We start from the raw sequence: 21,358 nt of genomic DNA, 5'->3' as shown, positions 1-21,358 counted from the left end.
TGCAGCATTCCCAGGGACATATCCCTTCTGTGCCATTCCGGATCTCCACATGCATTAACCATAGTCCATACTGGGAATTTCTCCAGATTTTCTACACTGCATCTCCGTTTTGCTATCCTTATCCTCTTTCAAGTGAGGTTTGACAAAGACCCACCATGGGGTCGAAACGTTACCTACTCACCTACTTTATACCTACCACGGAGTCCCTCTCCTAATTGCCTTAACACTGTGGTGACTTGAATAAACTTTTTGCTCCTGTTATGCATTTAAAAAATCCAAACCTGAGTGCGGCTGTTTTCTTCAATATATGACTTTGTTTGGATCATTTCCACATCCAGCCAGCACCTATCTAACCATACACTGAGTGCACGCCTTCTTCTCTATAACTGCTACCATCAGTAAACCAGGTAAAAAGGCTGCATAACTTCATCCTTCATTCTTTACTGCACCACTCACCATCTTCCATCTAGTCACCGGGAGCCCTGAGGACCTACTTCACCTGTGGGAAATTATACCATCTGGCTGCCATAACATCACCCCAGAGGACCCCTTTACGCAGCATAGGTCATCCCTGACCGAATACCACAGGTGGAGTCACAAATTTCTTTATTTCAAAAACCCCTTTAAAGACTTCCTTTTAACATGGGCACCCAGGGCCACGGACCGGATCACCGATGCCGTGACACATCCCTTTAAGTACCAGACCCGGTACCGAGTACCCCACAGCCCTGGCGGGCGTTCCATATGTGTGGCTCCTCCTTCCTCCCTGTTATGAACTGGTGGCCTAGGAGCGGCATGAGACGTAATCTGGAGAATGTGGTAACTGTACTGACCGCAGACCCTGGACTTAACACCGCAACTAGAAGTAGCCGTGGGATGTACCTACCAATCCTAGACACCTCGACACAGCCGGAGGACTAATTAACCCTATAGATAGAAAAGGGAAAACTATCTTGCCTCAGAGAAAATTCCCAAAGGATAGGCAGCCCCCCACAAATATTGACTGTGAGAGGAGAGGAAAAAACATACACAGGCTGAAAACAGAATTTAGCAAAGGAGGCCAATCTAGCTTGATAGAAAAGATAGGACAGAGAACTATGCGGTCAGTATAAAAATACTAAGAAATGTCCACCACAGATAATACAAAAAACTCCACATCTAACTAAAGACATAGAGGGTAAATCTGCCTCTCCAGAAATTCCAGCTTGGCTGCATAAATCCTTACACAGATTAAGCTGGACAAGAAAAAACATGTAATGCACTGAACAATGAGGCCCACAACATGTGGGCAGAAAAACAAGCAGAACTTATCTTGAAGAAATGAACTGCAAGCAGGAGCGACCAGGAAGGGATGTGAATCCTCCAGAACAATGAACAACTGGAACTCACTAAAGGGTGAAGCCAGAGTAAATAGCCCCGTCCGAAGTGGACGCACCTGATGACTGCTGTGAAGGATAAAGAGCAGCACTACCACTTATAACCACCGGAGGGAGCCCAAGAGCAGAACCCACAACAGAATTCACAACACCTCCCCATCACATGCATGGCTCCCCGCCCTCCCCTGTAATATACCTGGCTCCCCCATCATATGCGTGGCTCTCCTGGTCCCCTCCTTGTATGCGTGGCTCCCCTGTCCTCCCCCATCATACACATGGCTCCCCCTTCCTCCCCGTCATACTCACCCTTCTCAGTCTGTTGCTGCACGTCCCTGCATCTCCGTTGTCCCAGCGCAGCACTGGCAGCTCTCCTGTGCTGAGCGGTCACGTGGTACCGCTCATTAAGGTAATGAATATGTGCTCCACGCCCTTGGGAGTGGAGACGCGTACATATTCATTACATTAATGAGTGGTACCACCTGACTGATCAACACAGGAAGAGCTGCTGCGCCAGGACAACGGAGATGCAGGGACGTTCAGCGACGGATCGAGGAGGGTGAGTATGATGTCACAGCCGCCGCTTCCTGCCGCTGCTCCTCCACTGCCCTCCCTCTCCCCTGCTGACTTTCTGGGACAATGACTGGTGTATAAGCTGAGGGGGGCATTTTCAGCACAAAAAAAGTGCTGAAAATCTTGGATTATACACAAGTATATCCTGTAAGTGCCAAACAGTATGCTGCCCAAGTCACAAAGCCATAAAGGCCACACGTTGGCCAAATTACACCTATAGACAATATACTACAAAGTCAAGTGACATGAAATTAAATTGACCTCAATGTGTGAAATAGGTAGAGTAGGTGGTGAGTTCAATGATGGCAATGGTTGATGATAATGCTCTGTATACCACTGCAGAATATGTTGGTGCTATGTAAACAATTAAAAAAATATATAAAACAAATGGTTCTTAACGAGAATGCCTTACAAGTCTGCCACACACTGCAAAACTATTAACTATACAGTGCAAGTAGTAAAAAGTTGCATTGCTACATAATGTAAAACAGTCATACAGCACCCAAATAATGACAGTATACAGTGGCCACATAGCAGCTCCATATACAGTATAACAATCTAATAACTGTGCCATGTACAAATACAGTGGCTCACAAACGTTTTCACCCCCTTGACCTTTTTTAACAATTTTGTTACATTACTATCTTTGATTAAATATTTTTGTAATCCCATTTGTGTGTGATGCATCAGCACTAACATTTTCTAAGTTGGTGAATTGAGAAAAATATAGGCATAAATTAAATTTATGTGACCAAATAACTAAAAGTTGGCATGTGTATACGTATTCACCCCTTTTGCTATGAAGCCCCTAAAAAGTCTGGTGCAAACAATTCCCTTCATAAGTCATATGCTTTGTGAAAGGAAGTCCACCTGTGTTCATTCCAAAAGTCACATGGTCAGCCAGTATATACACACCTTTTCTGAAAGTTCAGGGGATGTAACACTCTTAAACAAGAGGAACCATTACTCAAAAAACACCATGAGGACCAAGAAGATCTCCAAATAAGTCAGGGACAAAGTTGTTGAGAAGTACAAGTCAGGGTTCGATTATAAAAAAACCCATTCCAATCTCTGATGATCCCCCTGGAGCACCATCAAATCCATTATTATCAAATGGAAATAACATGGAAACACAACAAATCTGCCAAGAGATGGCACCCGCCAATAAAACTCCCAGCCCGTTAAAGCAGGGCATTAATCAAAGAGACAACACAGAGACCAAAAGGTAACTTTGAATGAACTGCAGATTTTCCAAGCAAAGACTGGAGTATCTGTCCATATGACCCCAATAAGCAGTACACTCCATAGGCGGCCTTTATGAAAGAGTGAGAAGAAAAAGACCTTTACTTACACACAAATTGTAAAGCTCGTTTTGAGTCTGCCAAAAGAAATGTGGGAGACTCCCCAAAAGTATGGAGTAAGGTGCTGTGGTCACACAAGACCAAAATTAGACTTTTGGCAACCAAGGTAAACACTATGTGCCAAAACAAAACAGCTCATCACCCCAAGAACACCAGCCCCACAGTGAAATATGGTGGTGGCAGAATCAAGCTATGGGGATGTTTTTGCAACAGGGACAAGGAAAATAGTCAAGAGGAAGATGGATGGTGCCAAATACAGGGATCTTCTTGACCAAAACCGTTTTCATTCTGTCAGTGATTTGAGACTGGGATGGTGGTTCAACTTCCAAAAAGACAATTACATACTGCTAAAGCAATACTTGAGTGGTTTAATGGGAAATGTGTAAATGTGTTGGAGTGGTCTAGTAAAAACCCAAACCTTAATCCAATTGACAATCTGTAGTCAAACTTGAAGATTGCTCTCCATCAGAGGAAACCATCTAACTTGAAGGAGCAGGAGCAGTTTTTTTGTGAGGAATGGGAATAATCAAAGTGGCAAGATGTGAAAAGCTCATAAAGACTAATCCAAAGTGACTAGCTGTAATTGCCACCAAAGGAGGCTCTACATAGTTCTGAATTAAAGAGGATGAAATGCTATGCACACTGAAGTTTTCAGTTATTTAGTCCTATTTGCTGTTTGCTTCACAATTTAAAGAAAACCAAATGTTCACAGTTGTAGGCATGTTCTTTACATGAACTGTTGCAAGCCCCCCCAAAAAGGGGGGGGGGGGGGCGCGGGGTGAATACTTTTGCAAGCCACTGTAATAGTGCTACAATTTTAGACACAACCTTAGGGTACCAGGCCTTCTATAACACCCTCCAAAGCATGAGTACTTAATTCACATTCACCCTGTGTAATCTATGCAGCAAACATTTATTATTGTACCTTCACTTAATTCCTGTGGAGTGGAGTCCAAAACCTGCCATCCATCATAAGCAGAGCCTAGGTCACTTCTGGTAAGCCAAGCTTCTACCCAAACATGATAGTTCCTATGAAGTCAAAACAGTTTTCAGAGATATACCAGTTTCTGACTTGCTATATGGCAGTCCATGATTCAGTAATCTGCTTACATGGAAAATTTATTTTAGCCCACATGACTGAAATGTTATCGTTTCTGTAATCTTCATATACCATTATACTAAAGCAGAGGCATAGTTAGGGTTTTGGTTCAGGGGGGCGAAACTTCTGAGTGGGCCCCTAACCAGGTAACCTTGATTACAACTCGGTGACGCGCCCTAATAGTGGAGGAGAACCTCAGCAGATGACCGTGCTGTTACTGAAGATAATCTCTATATAACGACCAACATGGATATTACCGCCATATGGTCAGTGGTAGATACCAGCCCTACACAACATATAACAGATCACTGCACAGTTACAGATAATGACTTACCGCTGACGTCCTTTCTGATGGAATCATTCATTTTTCCAGTCTTTTCCTTCTGGCCCAGACCGACATGACAACTTCTTCCAGCTACAACTCGTCTGCAGAGAATACAACAAAGACACATTTCACTTCAAATATTCCAGCCCCATCACCATCTATTCCCAACCTGCACAAACTCCTCATCCTGCTGATACCCCAATACTGAGCCGCTGGCGCCGTATGTGTTCCTATTACTGCCCCTGATACCCCAATACTGAGCCACTGCTGCTGTACGTGTCACTGTTACTGCACCTGATACCCCAATACTGCGCCGCTGCTGCCGTATGTGTCCATATTACTGCCCCTGATACCCCAATACTGAGCCGCTGCTGCCGTATGTGTCCCTGTTACTGCCCCTGATACCCCAATACTGAGCCACTGCAGCCATATGTGTCCTTATTACTACATCCGATGCCCCAATACTGAGCCGCTGCTGCATATGTGTCCCTATTACTGCCCCTGATACCCCAATACTGAGCCGCTGCTGCCGTATGTGTCCCTGTTACTGCACCTGATACCCCAATACTGAGCCGCTGCTGCCGTATGTGTCCCTATTACAGCACCTGATACCCCAATACTGAGCCGCTGCTGTCTTATGTGTCCCCATTACTGCACCTGATACCCCAATACTGAGCCGCTGCTGCCGTATGTGTCCCTATTACTGCCCCTGATACCTCAATACTGAGCTGCTGCTGCCGTATATGTCCATATTACTGCACCTGATACCCCAATACTGAGCCGCTGCTGCCGTATGTGTCCCTATTACTGCACCAGATATCCCAATACTGAGCCGCTGTTGCATATGTGTCCCTATTACTGCACCTGATACCCCAATACTGAGCCACTGCTGCCGTATGTGTCCCTATTACTGCACCTGATATCCCAATACTGAGCCGCTGTTGCCATATGTGTCCCTATTACTGCACCTGATACCCCAATACTGAGCTGCTGCTGCCATATATGTCCCTATTGCTGCACCTGATACCCCAATACTGAGCCGCTGCTGCCGTATGTGACTCTATTACTGCCCCTGATGACCCCCTCACTTTAATCTCCATTGTGTATGACGTCCCCCTAGATAGCCTCCATATACAGTAGCATAATGCACCAAATAGTCCACAATATAGTATAATGCACTCCCCATAGGCAGACTCTATAGCATAAGGCATCCCCCGTAGGCAGACTCTGTAATAAGGCAGTACCCCCATAGGCAGACCCTGTAATAAGGCAGAACCCCCATAAGCAGACCCTGTAATAAGGCAGCACCCCCATAGTCAGACTCTGTAATAAGGAAGCCCCCATAGTCAGACCCTGTAATAAGGAAGCACCCCTATAGGCAGACCCTGTAATAAGGCAGTACTCCCATAGTCAGACCCTGTAATCAGGCAGCACCCCTATAGGCAGACCCTGTAATAAGGCAGCACCCCCATAGTCAGGCCCTGTAATAAGGCAGCACCTCCATAGTCAGACCCTGTAATAAGGCAGAACCCCTATAGGCAGACCCTGTAATAAGGCATCCCCCATAGGCAGACTCTGTAATAAGGCAGTACCCCCATAGACAGACCCTGTAATTAGGCAGAACCCCCATAGGCAGACTCTGTAGTATAAGGCAGAACCCCCATAGGCAGACCCTGTAATAAGGCAGCACCCCCATAGGCAGACCCTGTAATAAGGCGGCAGACCCTGTAATAAGGCAGCCCCAATAGTCATACCCTGTAATAAAGCAGCACCCCTATAGGCAGACCCTGTAATAAGGCAGCCCCCATAGTCAGACCCTGTAATAAGGCAGCCCCCCATAGTCCAACCCTGTAATAAGGCAGCACCCCCATAGTCAGACCCTGTAATAAGGCAGCACCCCCAGTCAGACCCTGTAATAAGGCAGCACCCCCATAGTCAGACCATGTAATAAGGCAGGACCCCTATAGGTAGACCATCTAATAAGGCAGCCCCCATTGTCAGACCCTGTAATAAGGCAGCCCCCATAGTCAAACCCTGTAATAAGGCAGCACCCCTATAGGCTGACCCTGTAATAAGGCAGCACCCCCATAGTCAGACCCTGTAATAAGGCAGCACCCCCATAGTCAGACCCTGTAATAAGGCATTCCCCCCATAGTCAGACCCTGTAATAAGGCAGCCCCATAGTCAGACTGTGTAATAAGGCAGCCCCCATAGTCAGACCCTGTAATAAGGCAGCCCCCATAGTCAAACCCTGTAATAAGGCAGCACCCCTATAGGCTGACCCTGTAATAAGGCAGCACCCCCATAGTCAGACCCTGTAATAAGGCAGCCCCCCATAGTCAGACCCTGTAATAAGGCAGCCCCCCATAGTCAGACCCTGTAATAAGGCAGCCCCCCATAGGCAGACCCTGTAATAAGGCAGCTCCCCACAGTCAGACCCTGTAATAAGGCAGCCCCCCATAGTCCAACCCTGTAATAAGGCAGCCCCCCATAGTCCGACCCTGTAATAAGGCAGCCCCCCATAGTCAGACCCTGTAATAAGGCAGCCCCCATAGTCAGACCCTGTAATAAGGCGGCACCCCCATAGGCAGACCCTGTAATAAGGCAGCACCCCCATAGGGAGACCCTGTAATAAGGCAGCACCCCCATAGGCAGACCCTGTAATAAGGCGGCAGATCCCATAAAAAAAATACTCACCTCTCTTCTTCCTGGTTCATGCGCTGCTCCCGCTGATCTCTTGACAGCGGGCACCGGGCAGTGACATCATCGCGCCCACTGTCAGTGTCGGTGACGTCAGACTCCGACACTGACAGGGGGATGATGGGAGAAGGAGCTTAGAGCTCCTTCTCCCTTCATTGCGATCAGTGGCTAAATGCCGGTACAGCTGATCTTCCGATGACGGCGGGAGGCCAACTGCTGGCACCGGGCCCCCCTGCCTGCTCAGAGGCCCCATAGCGGCAGAGCATGGAGATCAATTCTCCCTGATTTGCCGCAGAATGTAACTGATACAATTACAGTAGCGTAGCTCCGGGTGGGCCCCCTCAGAGCAACTGGCCCAGTGCGCCTGCACCCTCTGCCCCCCGGTAGCTATGCTACTGTACTGTAGTATACTTTTTGTTGCATCCATAAGCCTCAATTAATCATTGCCTTTGCACCTGTTTTTTGTCTTGTTTTTCACCCAAATTAACTTTTTATGTGCACTTTTTTGAACTTTATGTTATGTGCTTGTATGTATTTTGTTTTTTTTTCTGCTTCATGAGTGGAAAGAATCTTTAATTGCTAAACTTCATTCATGGTGTGACACACCACCACCGCAGACACCAGATTTCCTCGTATTACAGCCCCTAACGGGACTCCTGCATTTCTACAGGGATTTGTACCCTCTACTCGGTATCTACCATTGTAAGTAAGGTTTGAGAAAGACCCTGTGGGTCGAAACGTTACCTGTCTTGAAACACTGCGGTGATACCCTCATTTTGGTGTTTGTTCACAATAAAGAAATCACGTTTTTTGACTAAACGAAAATTCTAAAAACTCCTTTTATTGAGTGCGACTGTTGTTGTACAGGACTATATTCTGGAGTATCCCTCCATGTTCAGTCTGCACCAGCACTAGCGAGAGTGCACATCTTATCCTTTGCCACCAGAAGACGGACCGCCGTTACTAGCAGAACCTTTTTTTTGGACAAGCACCGCGCCAGCCGTTACTAACCCTCAAGTAGTATCTACAGTCTGAGGAACATCTGACACGATAAGTGTACAAAAAGAACTGCCGTTACCGTGTTCATTAACTCTGCATATTCTTTCCAATTAGACCGTTTATTCCCTCGTTTAACCCTTCATCTCCCTGCAAGGAGTTAACCCCCTGTTCAATTAAAATGGTAAAAATTGTTAACCCTTGCTCTGCCTCCTGTCTGTCACTGCATTCCGACCCTACTCACAGTAGTATAGACATTTAGTAGTGTAGCCCTGCATGCAGTTTAAAACAGATCATCTAAAGTGCATGAAGCAAAAATTTAAAACAGCCCTTTCAGCCTGAAGTTTCAGAGGGAAGCAATTGAAAGGGAACCTGTTAGCAGTTTTGGCCGCTATAAGACATGGCCACCGCCTTTCAGGGCTTGTCTACAGCATTCCATAATGCTGTAGATAAGCCCCTTGTCCAACCTGAAAATTAAGCTTTATTATACTCACTTTGTTGGGTGCGGTCAGATGGATGTCGCCGGTCCGGGTACGGCGGCTCCCATCTTCTTGCGACGACTCCCTCCTGCTTGCCTAGTCGCTTCCCGGCATCATGCTCCTGCACAGGTGTACTTATCTGCCCTATTGAGGGCAGAGCAAAGTACTGCAGTGCGCAGGTGCTGGGAAAAGTCAGAGAGGCCCAGCACCTGCACACTGCAGTACTTTGCTCTGCCCTCAACAGGGCAGATAAGTAAGCCTGCACAGGAGCGCGATGCGGGAGAGCGATGAAGGAAGCAGGAGGGTTGTGTCGCAAAAAGATGGGTGTCGCCGGATCCCATAGGCCTGGACCGCCCCGTTGGTGAGTACAGTAAAACTTATTTTTCTTCTCATGCTGGTCGGATCGGGGGCTTTTCTACAGCATTATGGAATGCTTATAGCGGCCAAAACAGGTGACAGGTTCGCTTTAAGGTAATGGTGGATATTACAAAGATTCATGATTGTGCAAAGTGATTAAAAACAAAAGTTAAAAGAAGCATTCCCATCTATATTTTTTGTAACTAAATGTGTGTATGTAGTGCGATTATAAAAGACTTCCAGCTCATGCACAGAGCACAGAGTGATCTGGCTAGTCTGAAGAGAGGTGACATCGCCAATAAGAGGAATAGAATGGTGCTGGATCATGGTAAAAGCAGTGGTGGATGGTGGTGGCGGGGGGTGGAAGTGTATATACAACACTCACAAAACTTAGGGATATTTGGCTTTCGGGTGAAATTTCAGGATGAACCTAAAATGCACTCTAGACTTTTTAGGTGAACTTAATGTGACTGTCACAAAACTTCGGAATGCCAATGTCCAACTGCTCAGTGTTTCAGTACTCGTTGCAAAACTTGCTGTTCTCTAACTAGTAGTCTAATGTCAAAATTCATAACAGGTGTTTTGTCCACAAATCAGCCAATACATTTTGGGGTTCAATTAGAATTGATAAAAAATTGAAGAAAAAAGAAAAAGAAGAAAAAGAGAAAGAAGGAAAGAAAGAAAAGGAAGAAAAAGAGAAAGAAAGAAAAAGAAGAGAAAGAAAAAAAAGAAAAAGAAAGAAAAAGAAGAGAAAGAAAGAAAGAAAAAGAGAAGGAAAGAAAAAAGAAAGAAAGAAAGAAAGAAAGAAAGAAAGAAAGAAAGAAAGAAAGAAAGAAAGATTGCCGATTTCCACACCCATTCCTGTGTCCCCCGAGGCAAAAACATTTTGAATTGGGACTGGAGTATAGGAACTTTTGAGGACAAATTGCTACAGCAGCTTTGCATTCCCTTCATCCTTATGATCAGATCAGGAATACCCCATTTAATTCTCACCATATACTGTCAGATGTTTCTTCAGTTTCTACTCCATCTTCATCAAAAAAGCGGTCAATAAAGAGATTCTCGTCTGTATCATGGGCTGAGGAAAAATTAGTGATGACCCGTGCAGGTATACCCAGACATCTCAGCACTATAAATTATAATTTGAATGAAATGGGTTAATGTCTTAGCCACTTGTATAGATAACCATGTAGAACGAAAGAAGCACTTTAATCAAAATGTTTATCCTCCCAATCTATTGCAATCATTATATAACATTCTGTACTTACAATTGCTCCTTTTCACTTCTACCCAGCTAATTCGTCTCTTTTGCATTAGGTCTATGAAATTGCAAAATTAAAAAAACGGACTATCTGAATCCTTCTAAGCTCTATGTAGAAATCGGACATCAATGTTCTCAATATTCCCTGTTTGAGTCATGAGTCTCTGCAAATGTCCATGACAGGGGTTAGGAGGAGGTAGCAACTGGGTCATGAGTTGAAGAGAGGAATTATAAATATAGCGAAAAGTGACTTCCTGTTTTTATATAGGAACAGAGAAAAGATTTATCTAGGTGGAAAGGCAAAATAAGCATATAATATGATAATTGCAACATTTTCAAACACTTAATTTTTATGCCCTTAACTTAGGAGAGTTATGTCACACAAAATACTGTAGTTAAATAGTTAATAAACATTTAAAAAAATAAAGCTAGTGCAAAGTAGACATTTGGTAAACAATTTGTTTTTTGTTACGAAGTTAGAAGGGTTAAAAGTAAGAAAACTTAAAAGCAATTTCATATTTCCAACAAAATTTACAAAACCATTTTTCTTTTTTTTTTTGGGGGGGGAGACCGCATCACATTTGAAGTGGATTTGAGGGTCTACGTGACTGAAAATACCGAAAGGTAACACCATTCTAAAAACTGTACACCTCAAGGTGTTCAAAACCACATTCTAGAAGTTTATTAACAACTAGATGGTGGCCCGATTCTAACGCATCGATTATTCTAGAATATGTATGTAGTTTATTTATGAAGTTTTCAGAATAATGCAATTTATACACAGGATTCGGCAGGCTGGGTGTGACCAATTAGCGAAGTGTGGTTCAAATTCAGCGTCAATTTGCAGCCGGACTGCGCCTGTTGCTGATTGTTCGCGGCCGGCCGGGCATGACCAATCAGTGAAGCCAGGGCCGGCTCCAGGTTTTTGAGGGCCCCGGGCAAAAGAGTCTCAGTGGGCCCCCCTATTTAACACATAACACGATTCATGATGCACAGATACAGCAAAGAAATATACCACAGTCAAGTAGCATATAACACAGCTCACGTAGCATATAACACAACCCACGTAGCATATAGCACAGGCCACGTAGTATATAACACAGCCCACGTAGTATATAGCACAGCCCACTTAGCATATAGCACAGCCACGTAGCGTATAACACATCCGCATAGCATATAGCACAGCCACGTAGTATATAGCACAGCCACGTAGTATATAGCAAAGCCCACATAGTATATAGCACAGCCCGCATAGTATACAACACAGCACACGCAGTGTATAACAGCCCACATAGTATATAGCACAGCCCACACAGTGTATACCACAGCCCACGTAGTATATAACACAGGCCACGTAGTATATAACACAGCCCACGAAGTATATAACACAGCCATGTAGTATATAGCACAGCCACGTAGTATATTGCCCAGCCATGTATATTGCACAGCTACGTAGTATATAGCACAGCCCACGTAGTATATAACACAGCCCATGCAGTGTATAACAGCCCACGTAGTATATAGCACAGCCCACGCAGTATATAGCACAGCCCACGTAGTATATAACACAGGTCACGTAGTATATAACACAGTCCACTGTTGTGAATTTGTTCTTGGGCTCCCTCTGGTGGCCTTTAGCGATATGGCTTCTTGGCTGGGTTCAGCTGTTTTTACTGTTGTGAATTTGTTCTTGGGCTCCCTCTGGTGGCCTTTAGCGATATGGCTTCTTGGCTGGGTTCAGCTGTTTGATTTCCTGCTAAGCGGAGCCTATTTAATTCAGCTGGACCCTTACTTGTTGCCTGCTGTCGGTGTATTCAGTCCTGATTCAGAGCTCTCCTGAATATTCCTTGGGACCAGTCTCCTGCTAGGAGAAGCTAAGTTTGCTTGTTCATTTTCTCATTATTTCCTTGAAAATGTTTCTCAGGATATGATGAGATCAGTCCAGCTTGCTTTATGTGATTTTTTCGCTTGCTGGTTAGTTCTGGGGTGCAGAGTGCGCCCCTCACATCGTGAGTCGGTGTGGGGGTTCTTGTATTCTCTGCGTGGTTTATTTTTGATAGTTTTGTACTGACCGCACAGACACCTATCTATTTTCTGCCTATCTAGTGTTAGCGGGCCTCATTTGCTTAACCTGTTTTCATCTCTACGTTTGTGTTTTCCCCTTAACTCACCATTATTATTTGTGGGGGGGTAGTCAGTTTCTCAGGCTGTGAAGAGGCGTCTAGGTTTTCAGGTAACGCTCCACGGCTACCTTTAGTGTGTATGGATAGGATCAGGATTGCGGTCAGTATAGCTTCCACATCCCCAGAACTTGTCCTTAAATTCAGGTTATATGTGTCAGGTCAGTTTGAGATCCTACCACCGGATCATAACAGTACAGCAGGCCCGAAAGTGTTAATGCAGCAGAAGAGGGAGAAGAGAAATCCTAAGGTCATTTTTTTTTTCTCTGCACTGTGTTTAGCCTCTCTCCTCCCCTTAATCTCTGGGTGGTTCTGAATGCAGCTACTGATATGGACATTCAGAGTCTGTCTTCTAGTGTGGATCATCTCACTGCAAGGGTTCAGGGCATTCAGGATTATGTAGTCCGCAGTCCTATGTCAGAGCCTAAAATACCTATTCCTGAGCTGTTCTCCGGAGATAGATCTAGGTTTTTGAACTTTAAGAATAATTGTAAGTTATTCCTTTCTCTGAGACCTCGCTCATCTGGTGACCCTGTTCAGCAAGTTAAAATTGTTATTTCTTTGTTACGTGGCGACCCTCAAGATTGGGCATTCTCTCTGGCGCCAGGAGATCCTGCACTGCTAAATGTTGATGCGTTTTTTCTGGCGCTTGGAGTGCTTTATGAGGAACCAAATCTGGTAGACCAAGCAGAGAAGGTTTTGCTGGCTCTCTCTCAGGGTCAGGATGAAGCAGAGGTTTATGGTCAGAAGTTTAGGAAGTGGTCAGTGCTCACTCAGTGGAATGAGTGCGCCCTGGCGGCGATTTTCAGAAAGGGTCTTTCTGAAGCCCTTAAAGATGTTATGGTGGGGTTCCCCACGCCTGCGGGTCTGAATGAGTCAATGTCTTTGGCCATTCAGATTGATCGGCGTTTGCAGGAGCGCAAACCTGTGTACCATCTGGCGGTATTTTCTGAGCAGAAACCTGAGCCTATGCAATGCGACAGGATTCTGACCAGAGTTGAATGGCAAAACCACAGACGTCAGAACGGGTTTTGCTTTTACTGTGGTGATTCTGCTCATGTTATCTCAGCATGCTCTAAGCGCGTAAAAAACTTCGCTAAGTCTGTCACCATTGGTACTGTGCAACCTAAATTCATTTTGTCTGTTACTTTGATTTGCTCTCTGTCATCCTACTCAGTTATGGCTTTTGTGGATTCAGGTGCTGCCCTGAATTTGATGAATTTGTCATTTGCCAGGCGCTGTGGTTTTATCTTGGAGCCTTTACAATTCCCTATCCCACTAAAGGGAATTGATGCTACACCATTTGCCAAGAATAAACCTCAGTACTGGACTCAAGTGACCATGTGCATGGCTCCTGCACATCAGGAGGTGATTCGCTTTCTGGTGCTACATAATTTGCATGATGTTGTCGTATTGGGTCTGCCATGGCTGCAGGCTCATAATCCAGTCCTGGATTGGAAAGCAATGTCTGTGTCAAGTTGGGGTTGCCAGGGAATTCACGGTGATGCTCCTTTGGTGTCAATTGCTTCTTCTACTCCGTCTGAAGTCCCTGAATTTTTGTCGGACTACCAGGATGTATTTGATGAGCCCAAGTCCAGTGCCCTACCTCCTCATGGGGATTGTGATTGTGCCATAAATCTGATTCCTGGTAGTAAGTTCCCTAAGGGACGACTTTTTAATTTATCTGTACCAGAACATGCCGCTATGCGGAGTTATATAAAGGAGTCCTTGGAGAAGGGACATATTCGCCCGTCCTCGTCCCCTTTGGGTGCGGGGTTCTTTTTTGTGGCCAAGAAGGATGGTTCTCTGAGACCCTGTATAGATTATCTCCTTTAAAATAACATCACGGTCAAATTTCAGTACCCCTTGCCACAGTTGTCCGACCTGTTTGCTCGGATTAGGGGGGCCAGTTGGTTCACCAAGATAGATCTTCGAGGAGCGTATAATCTTGTGCACATAAAGCAGGGCGATGAATGGAAAACAGCATTTAATACGCCCGAAGGCCATTTTGAGTACTTGGTGATGCCTTTTGGGCTTTCTAATGCTCCCTCTGTGTTTCAGTCCTTCATGCACGACATCTTCCGAGAGTATCTGGATAAATTTATGATTGTGTACCTGGATGATATTTTGGTCATTTCTGATGATTGGGAGTCTCATGTGAAGCAGGTCAGGATGGTATTTCAGGTCCTGCGTGCCAATGCCTTGTTTGTGAAGGGCTCTAAATGTCTCTTCGGAGTCCAGAAGGTTTCCTTTTTGGGCTTTATTTGTTCTCCTTCTACTATTGAGATGGATCCAGTCAAGGTCCAGGCTATTCATGACTGGACTCAACCTACATCTGTGAAGAGTCTTCAGAAGTTCTTGGGTTTTGATAATTTTTACCGTCGCTTCATCACTAATTTTTCTAGTGTGGTTAAGCCTTTGACGGATTTGACCAAGAAGGGTTCTGATGTGAAGAATTGGTCTCCTGCGGCCGTGGAGGCCTTTCAGGAGCTGAAACGTCAGTTTTCTTCGGCTCCTGTCTTGCGCCAGCCCGATGTCTCTCTTCCCTTTCAGGTCGAGGTTGATGCTTCTGAGATTGGAGCAGGGGCTGTCTTGTCGCAGAAAAGCTCTGACAGCTCTGTGATGAGACCGTGTGCTTTCTTTTCAAGAAAGTTTTCGCCTGCCGATGTTGGTAATCGAGAGTTGTTGGCAATGAAGTGGGCATTTGAGGAGTGGCGACATTGGCTTGAGGGAGCCAAGCATCGTGTGGTGGTCTTGACGGATCACAAGAATTTGACTTATCTCGAGTCTGCCAAACGGTTGAATCCGAGACAGGCTCGATGGTCGCTGTTTTTCTCTCGTTTCAATTTCATGGTTTCATATCTTCCGGGTTCGAAAACGTGAAGGCTGATGCCCTTTCTAGGAGTTTTGTACCTGACTCCCCGGAAGTTTCTGAACCGACTGGTGTCCTCAAAGAGGGGGTGATTTTGTCTGCCATCTCCCCTGATCTGCGACGGGTGTTGCAGGAGTTTCAGGCCAATAGACCTGACCGTTGTCCACCGGAGAGACTGTTTGTTCCGGACAGATGGACCAGTAGAGTTACTTCTGAGGTGCATTCTTCGGTGTTGGCGGGTCATCCTGGGATTTTTGGTACCAGGTATTTGGTGGCGAGGTCCTTTTGGTGGCCTTCTTTGTCGCGGGATGTGCGTTCCTTTGTGCAGTCCTGTGGGATTTGTGCTCGGGCCAAGCCTTCCTGTTCTCGTGCCAGTGGATTGCTTTTGCCTTTGCCTGTCCCGAAGAGGCCTTGGACGCATATTTCCATGGATTTTATTTCGGATCTTCCTGTCTCTCAGAGGATGTCTGTCATCTGGGTGGTTTGTGATCGTTTTTCTAAAATGGTCCATTTACTACCCTTGCCTAAGCTGCCTTCCTCCTCCGATTTGGTGCCACTGTTTTTTCAGAATGTGGTTCGTTTACATGGTATTCCGGAGAACATTGTGTCTGACAGAGGATCCCAGTTTGTGTCCAGATTTTGGCGGTCCTTTTGTGCTAAGATGGGCATTGAATTGTCTTTTTCGTCGGCCTTCCATCCTCAGACGAATGGTCAAACCGAACAAACTAATCAGACCTTGGAAACTTATTTGAGATGTTTTGTTTCTGCTGACCAGGATGATTGGGTGACCTTTTTGCCATTGGCTGAGTTCGCCCTCAATAATCGGGCTAGTTCTGCTACTTTGGTTTCACCTTTCTTTTGCAATTCTGGTTTTCATCCTCGTTTTTCCTCGGGTCAGGTTGAGCCTTCTGACTGTCCTGGGGTGGATTCTGTGGTGGATAGGTTGCAGCAGATTTGGAACCATGTGGTGGACAATTTGACCTTGTCCCAAGAGAAGGCTCAGCGCTTTGCTAACCGCCGTCGCTGTGTGGGTCCCCGACTTCGTGTGGGGGATTTGGTATGGTTGTCTTCTCGTTATGTCCCGATGAAGGTTTCCTCTCCTAAGTTCAAGCCTCGTTTCATCGGTCCTTATAAGATTTTGGAAATCCTCAAACCTGTGTCATTTCGTTTGGACCTCCCTACATCGTTTGCCATTCATAATGTGTTCCATAGGTCATTATTGCGGAGATATGTGGTGCCTGTGGTCCCTTCTGTTGATCCTCCTGCTCCGGTCTTGGTCGAGGGGGAGTTGGAGTATGTGGTGGAGAAGATCTTGGATTCTCGTATTTCGAGACGGAAGCTTCAGTACTTGGTTAAGTGGAAGGGCTATGGTCAGGAGGATAATTCCTGGGTTGTCGCCTCCGATGTCCATGCGGCCGATTTGGTTCGTGCCTTTCATTTGGCTCGTCCTGATCGGCCTGGGAGCCCTGGTGAGGGTTCGGTGACCCCTCCATAAGGGGGGGTACTGTTGTGAATTTGTTCTTGGGCTCCCTCTGGTGGCCTTTAGCGATATGGCTTCTTGGCTGGGTTCAGCTGTTTGATTTCATGCTAAGCGGGGCCTATTTAATTCAGCTGGACCCTTACTTGTTGCCTGCTGTCAGTGTATTCAGTCCTGATTCAGAGCTCTCCTGAATATTCCTTGTGACCAGTCTCCTGCTAGGAGAAGCTAAGTTTGCTTGTTCATTTTCTCATTATTTCCTTGAAAATGTTTCTCAGGATATGTTGAATTCAGTCCAGCTTGCTTTATGTGATTTTTTCGCTTGCTGGTTAGTTCTGGGGTGCAGAGTGCGCCCCTCACATCGTGAGTCGGTGTGGGGGTTCTTGTATTCTCTGCGTGGTTTATTTTTGATAGTTTTGTACTGACCACACAGACACCTATCTATTTTCTGCCTATCTAGTGTTAGCGGGCCTCATTTGCTTAACCTGTTTTCATCTCTACGTTTGTGTTTTCCCCTTAACTCACCATTATTATTTGTGGGGGGCTATCTAATTCTTTGGGGATATTTCTCTGAGGCAAGTGAGGTCTTTGCTTTCTCTCTAGGAGTAGTCAGTTTCTCAGGCTGTGAAGAGGCGTCTAGGTTTTCAGGTAACGCTCCACGGCTACCTTTAGTGTGTATGGATAGGATCAGGATTGCGGTCAGTATAGCTTCCACATCTCCAGAACTTGTCCTTAAATTTAGGTTATATGTGTCAGGTCAGTTTGAGATCCTACCACCGGATCATAACAGTCCACGTAGTATATAACACAGTCACGTAGTATATAGCACAGCCACGTAGTATATTGCCCAACCATGTATATTGCACAGCTACGTAGTATATAGCACAACCCACGTAGTATATAACACAGCCAAGTAGTATATAGCACAGCTCAAGTAGTATATAGCACAGCTCACACAGTATTTAACACAGCCACGTAGTATATTGCCAAGCCACGTAATATATTGCACTGCTACTTAGTATATAGCACAGCTCACGTTTTATATAGCACAGCTCACGTAGTATATAGTACAGCTCACACAGTATATAACACAGCCATGTAGTATATTGCCCAGCCACGTAATATATTGCACAGCCCACGTAGTATATAACACAGAGACACAGTATATAACACAGCTCATGCAATATATAGCACAGAGACATAGTATATAGCACAGCCCTCATAGTATATAGCACAGCCCCCATAGTATATAGCACAGAGACATAGTATATAACACAGCCCACGCAATATATAACACAGGCCACGTAGTATATAACACAGCCCACGTAGTATATCGCAATGTGGGCACCATATCCCTGTTAAAAAAAGAATTAAAATAAAAAATAGTTATATACTCACCTTCCGACGGCCCCCGGATCCAGGCGAGGTGTTTAGCAATGCTCCTCGCGACGCTCCGGTCCCAAAAATGCATTGCGGTCTCGCGAGATGTTGAAGTAGTGGTCTCGTGAGACCGCTACGTCATCATCTCGCGAGACCGCAATGCATTTACCGGAGCGTCGCGAGGAGCGGGAAAGGCGCCGAAAGGTGATTATATAATGATATTTTATTTTTTTTAACTTTAGATCTTTTTACTATTGATGCTATATAGGCAGCATCAATAGTAAAAAGTTGGTCACACAGGGTTAATAGCAGCGTTAACAGACTGCGTTACACTGCGGCATAACGTGGTGTAACGCAGCCATTAACCCTGTGTGAGCGCTGACTGGAGGGGAGTATGGAAGTGGCACTGAAAAAGAGTAGGAAGGGGCGAATTCGCTTCCGGACTGTGCGCGTGATTTCCGTGAAAGACAGACAAACAGACAGACTGTCAGGACTCTGAACATTTTTTACCTTTTGTGCATTACTGCCCTTTTCCAACATGGCATCTTTGGTCTCATGTGCACTTGTCTTCCTGCTATAAAACTCCACCCCAGCCTTCAGTCTGTGCTAGATTATTCTGCTTTGCATCCAGCTCCTGATTACTCCCTGGTCTTGCACCTGCACCTGCTCCTGTGAACCTGTGTTGGAGATCCTGCCACTCTGCTCTGAGTTCCTGCTGCATACACGAGTGTTCAGTAATCCTCCTTCATCTGCTGCTCATGTTACTTCCATCTGCATTTGCTGGACATGTAAGCTGTTTCTGCTCTGCAAAACCTGAGACTATTAACCAGGCCTCCCTGGTTGAGCTAAGATATGATTTGAACTTCCTAATAGCATATCTATCTGTGTCTGGACTAAGTCAAGGATCTATTCGTGTCAAGTTTCCTCAAGTATAACTGTGCTTCATAGACTTTCTGTTTGTTTGCATCTACCTCTGAAGTTTCCTATTGACTGCTAAGTGTTGTGGACTTGAGTTTCTCTCTGCACCTGCTTCAATCACTGTGTGATAATATAAACTTTACCACTTTTAAAACTGTGTCCTGTTGTCTTGTTCCACGCAAGAGTCTCCTGAATTATCCCCTATAATTATTACACAGACAGACAAACAGATGGAAGTGCCCCTTAGATGATTATATATATAGATTCAGGTGCTTCACAGGAATTAATGGAATGTGGAAGGAGAAAAACGAACATTTAACTTTTTTTCACCAAAATTATACTTTAGATGTAATTTTTTTTATTTTCACAAGAGTATCATGAGAAAATGCACAACAAATTTAGGGGGTTGTTCAAAGTATGGAGTAACATTTTGGAACACAGATTTTGAATGAATGTTCTGCAGGTGTTATGTCATGTTTGGAGAGTCCTGATGTGCCTAAACAGTGGAAACCCCCCAAAAGTGACCCCATTTTGGAAACTAGATCCCTCAAGGAATTTATCTAGATGTGTGATGAGCACCCTATTTTTATTAGGTTAACGGGGAATTGTGCAATTTCTGTTGAGAACACCAATACCCCATATTAGGCCAAAAACTACTTTTGAGGCACACTGCAAAGCTCAGAAGGGAAGAAGCGCCATATTGGAGTTTAGATTTGTCTGTACTGGTTTGAGGGTGCCATGTCACATTGTTAGAGCCCCTGAGGTGCCAGAATAGCAGAACCCCAATAAGTGACCTCATTTTACGAACTACACCTCTCAATGAATTCTTCTACAGGTGCAGTGATCATATTGACAACACAGATGTGTCACAGAATTTTATACCATTGAGCAGGGAACAAAACATAAATCACATTTTTACCACCAAAATTTTGTTTTAGCCCTAGATTTTACATTTTCACACTGGGAAACAGGTAAAAATGGCACCAAAATGTGTCACACAATTTCTGCTGAATGTGGAAATACCCCATATGTGGCTATACAGTATTGCTTAGCCATACGGCGCAACTCAGGAGGGATTGAGCGCTATTTTCCTCCTGGAGTGCAGATTTTGTTATAATAGTTTGCAGACTCCATATTTAGAGCCTCACCCAGTCCTAGAAAAACAGTATCCCCCTTCAAGTGACCCCATTTTGGAAATTATACCCCTTTGGGAATTTATCTACAGGTGTGGTGATGAATTTGACTCCATGGTTGTTTTCCACAAAAAAAACAGCAGTGGATGTTGAGGAGTTAAAATTGCAAGCTGCCATGGTAGTGACCAGTATGTTTTGGTGACCAGTAGATTACACCCAGCTCATGCTTCTGGAGACATACAGTACAGACCAAAAGTTTGGACACACCTTCTCATTTAAAGATTTTTCTGTATTTTCATAAAATTGTACATTCACACTGAAGGCATCAAAACTATGAATTAATACATGTGGAAATATATACTTAACAAAAAAGTGTGAAACAACTAAAATTATGTCTTATATTCTAGGTTCTTCAAAGTAGCCACCTTTTGCTTTGATGACTGCTTTGCACACTCTTGGCATTCTCTTTATGAGCTTCAAGAGGTAGTCACCGGGAATGGTCTTCTAACAATCTTGAAGGAGTTCCCAGAGATGCTTAGCACTTGTTGGCCCTTTTGCCTTCACTCTGCGGTCCAGCTCACCCCAAACCATCTCGATTGGGTTCAGGTCTGGTGACTGTGGAGGCCAGGTCATCTGGCATAGCATCCCATCACTCTCCTTCTTGGTAAAATAGCCCTTACACAGCCTGGAGGTGTGTTTGGGGTCATTGTCCTGTCGAAAAATAAATGATGGTCCAAATAAACACAAACCAGATGGAATAGCATGCCGCTGCAAGATGCTGTGGTAGCCATGCTGGTTCAGTATGCCTTCAATTTTGAATAAATCCCCAACACTGTCACCAGCAAAGCACCACCCGCACCATCACACCTCCTCC

The 21,358-nt window shown here is 45.0% G+C and overlaps 1 protein-coding gene across 2 annotated transcripts in view; it reads right to left on the bottom strand.

Annotated features, from left to right (window-relative positions):
• The window catches only part of LOC143765203 (protein-glutamine gamma-glutamyltransferase E-like), a 126,925-nt gene that overhangs the window by 13,546 nt on the left and 92,021 nt on the right, over positions 1-21,358 (bottom strand). For both annotated transcript variants that reach the window (XM_077251640.1, XM_077251641.1), the window contains exons 7-8: positions 10,257-10,392; positions 4,233-4,336 (exon numbers count right to left, since the gene is read on the bottom strand). In XM_077251640.1, coding sequence (XP_077107755.1) covers positions 4,233-4,336; positions 10,257-10,392 — 240 coding nt within the window. The remainder of the gene's footprint in view (positions 1-4,232; positions 4,337-10,256; positions 10,393-21,358) is intronic.

The sequence above is a fragment of the Ranitomeya variabilis genome, chromosome 4 (assembly GCF_051348905.1).
Source record: "Ranitomeya variabilis isolate aRanVar5 chromosome 4, aRanVar5.hap1, whole genome shotgun sequence".
NCBI classification, from domain to species: domain Eukaryota; kingdom Metazoa; phylum Chordata; class Amphibia; order Anura; family Dendrobatidae; genus Ranitomeya; species Ranitomeya variabilis.
Note: the sequence above shows the minus strand (reverse complement) of the source record. Positions and strands in the feature narration are given on the sequence as shown.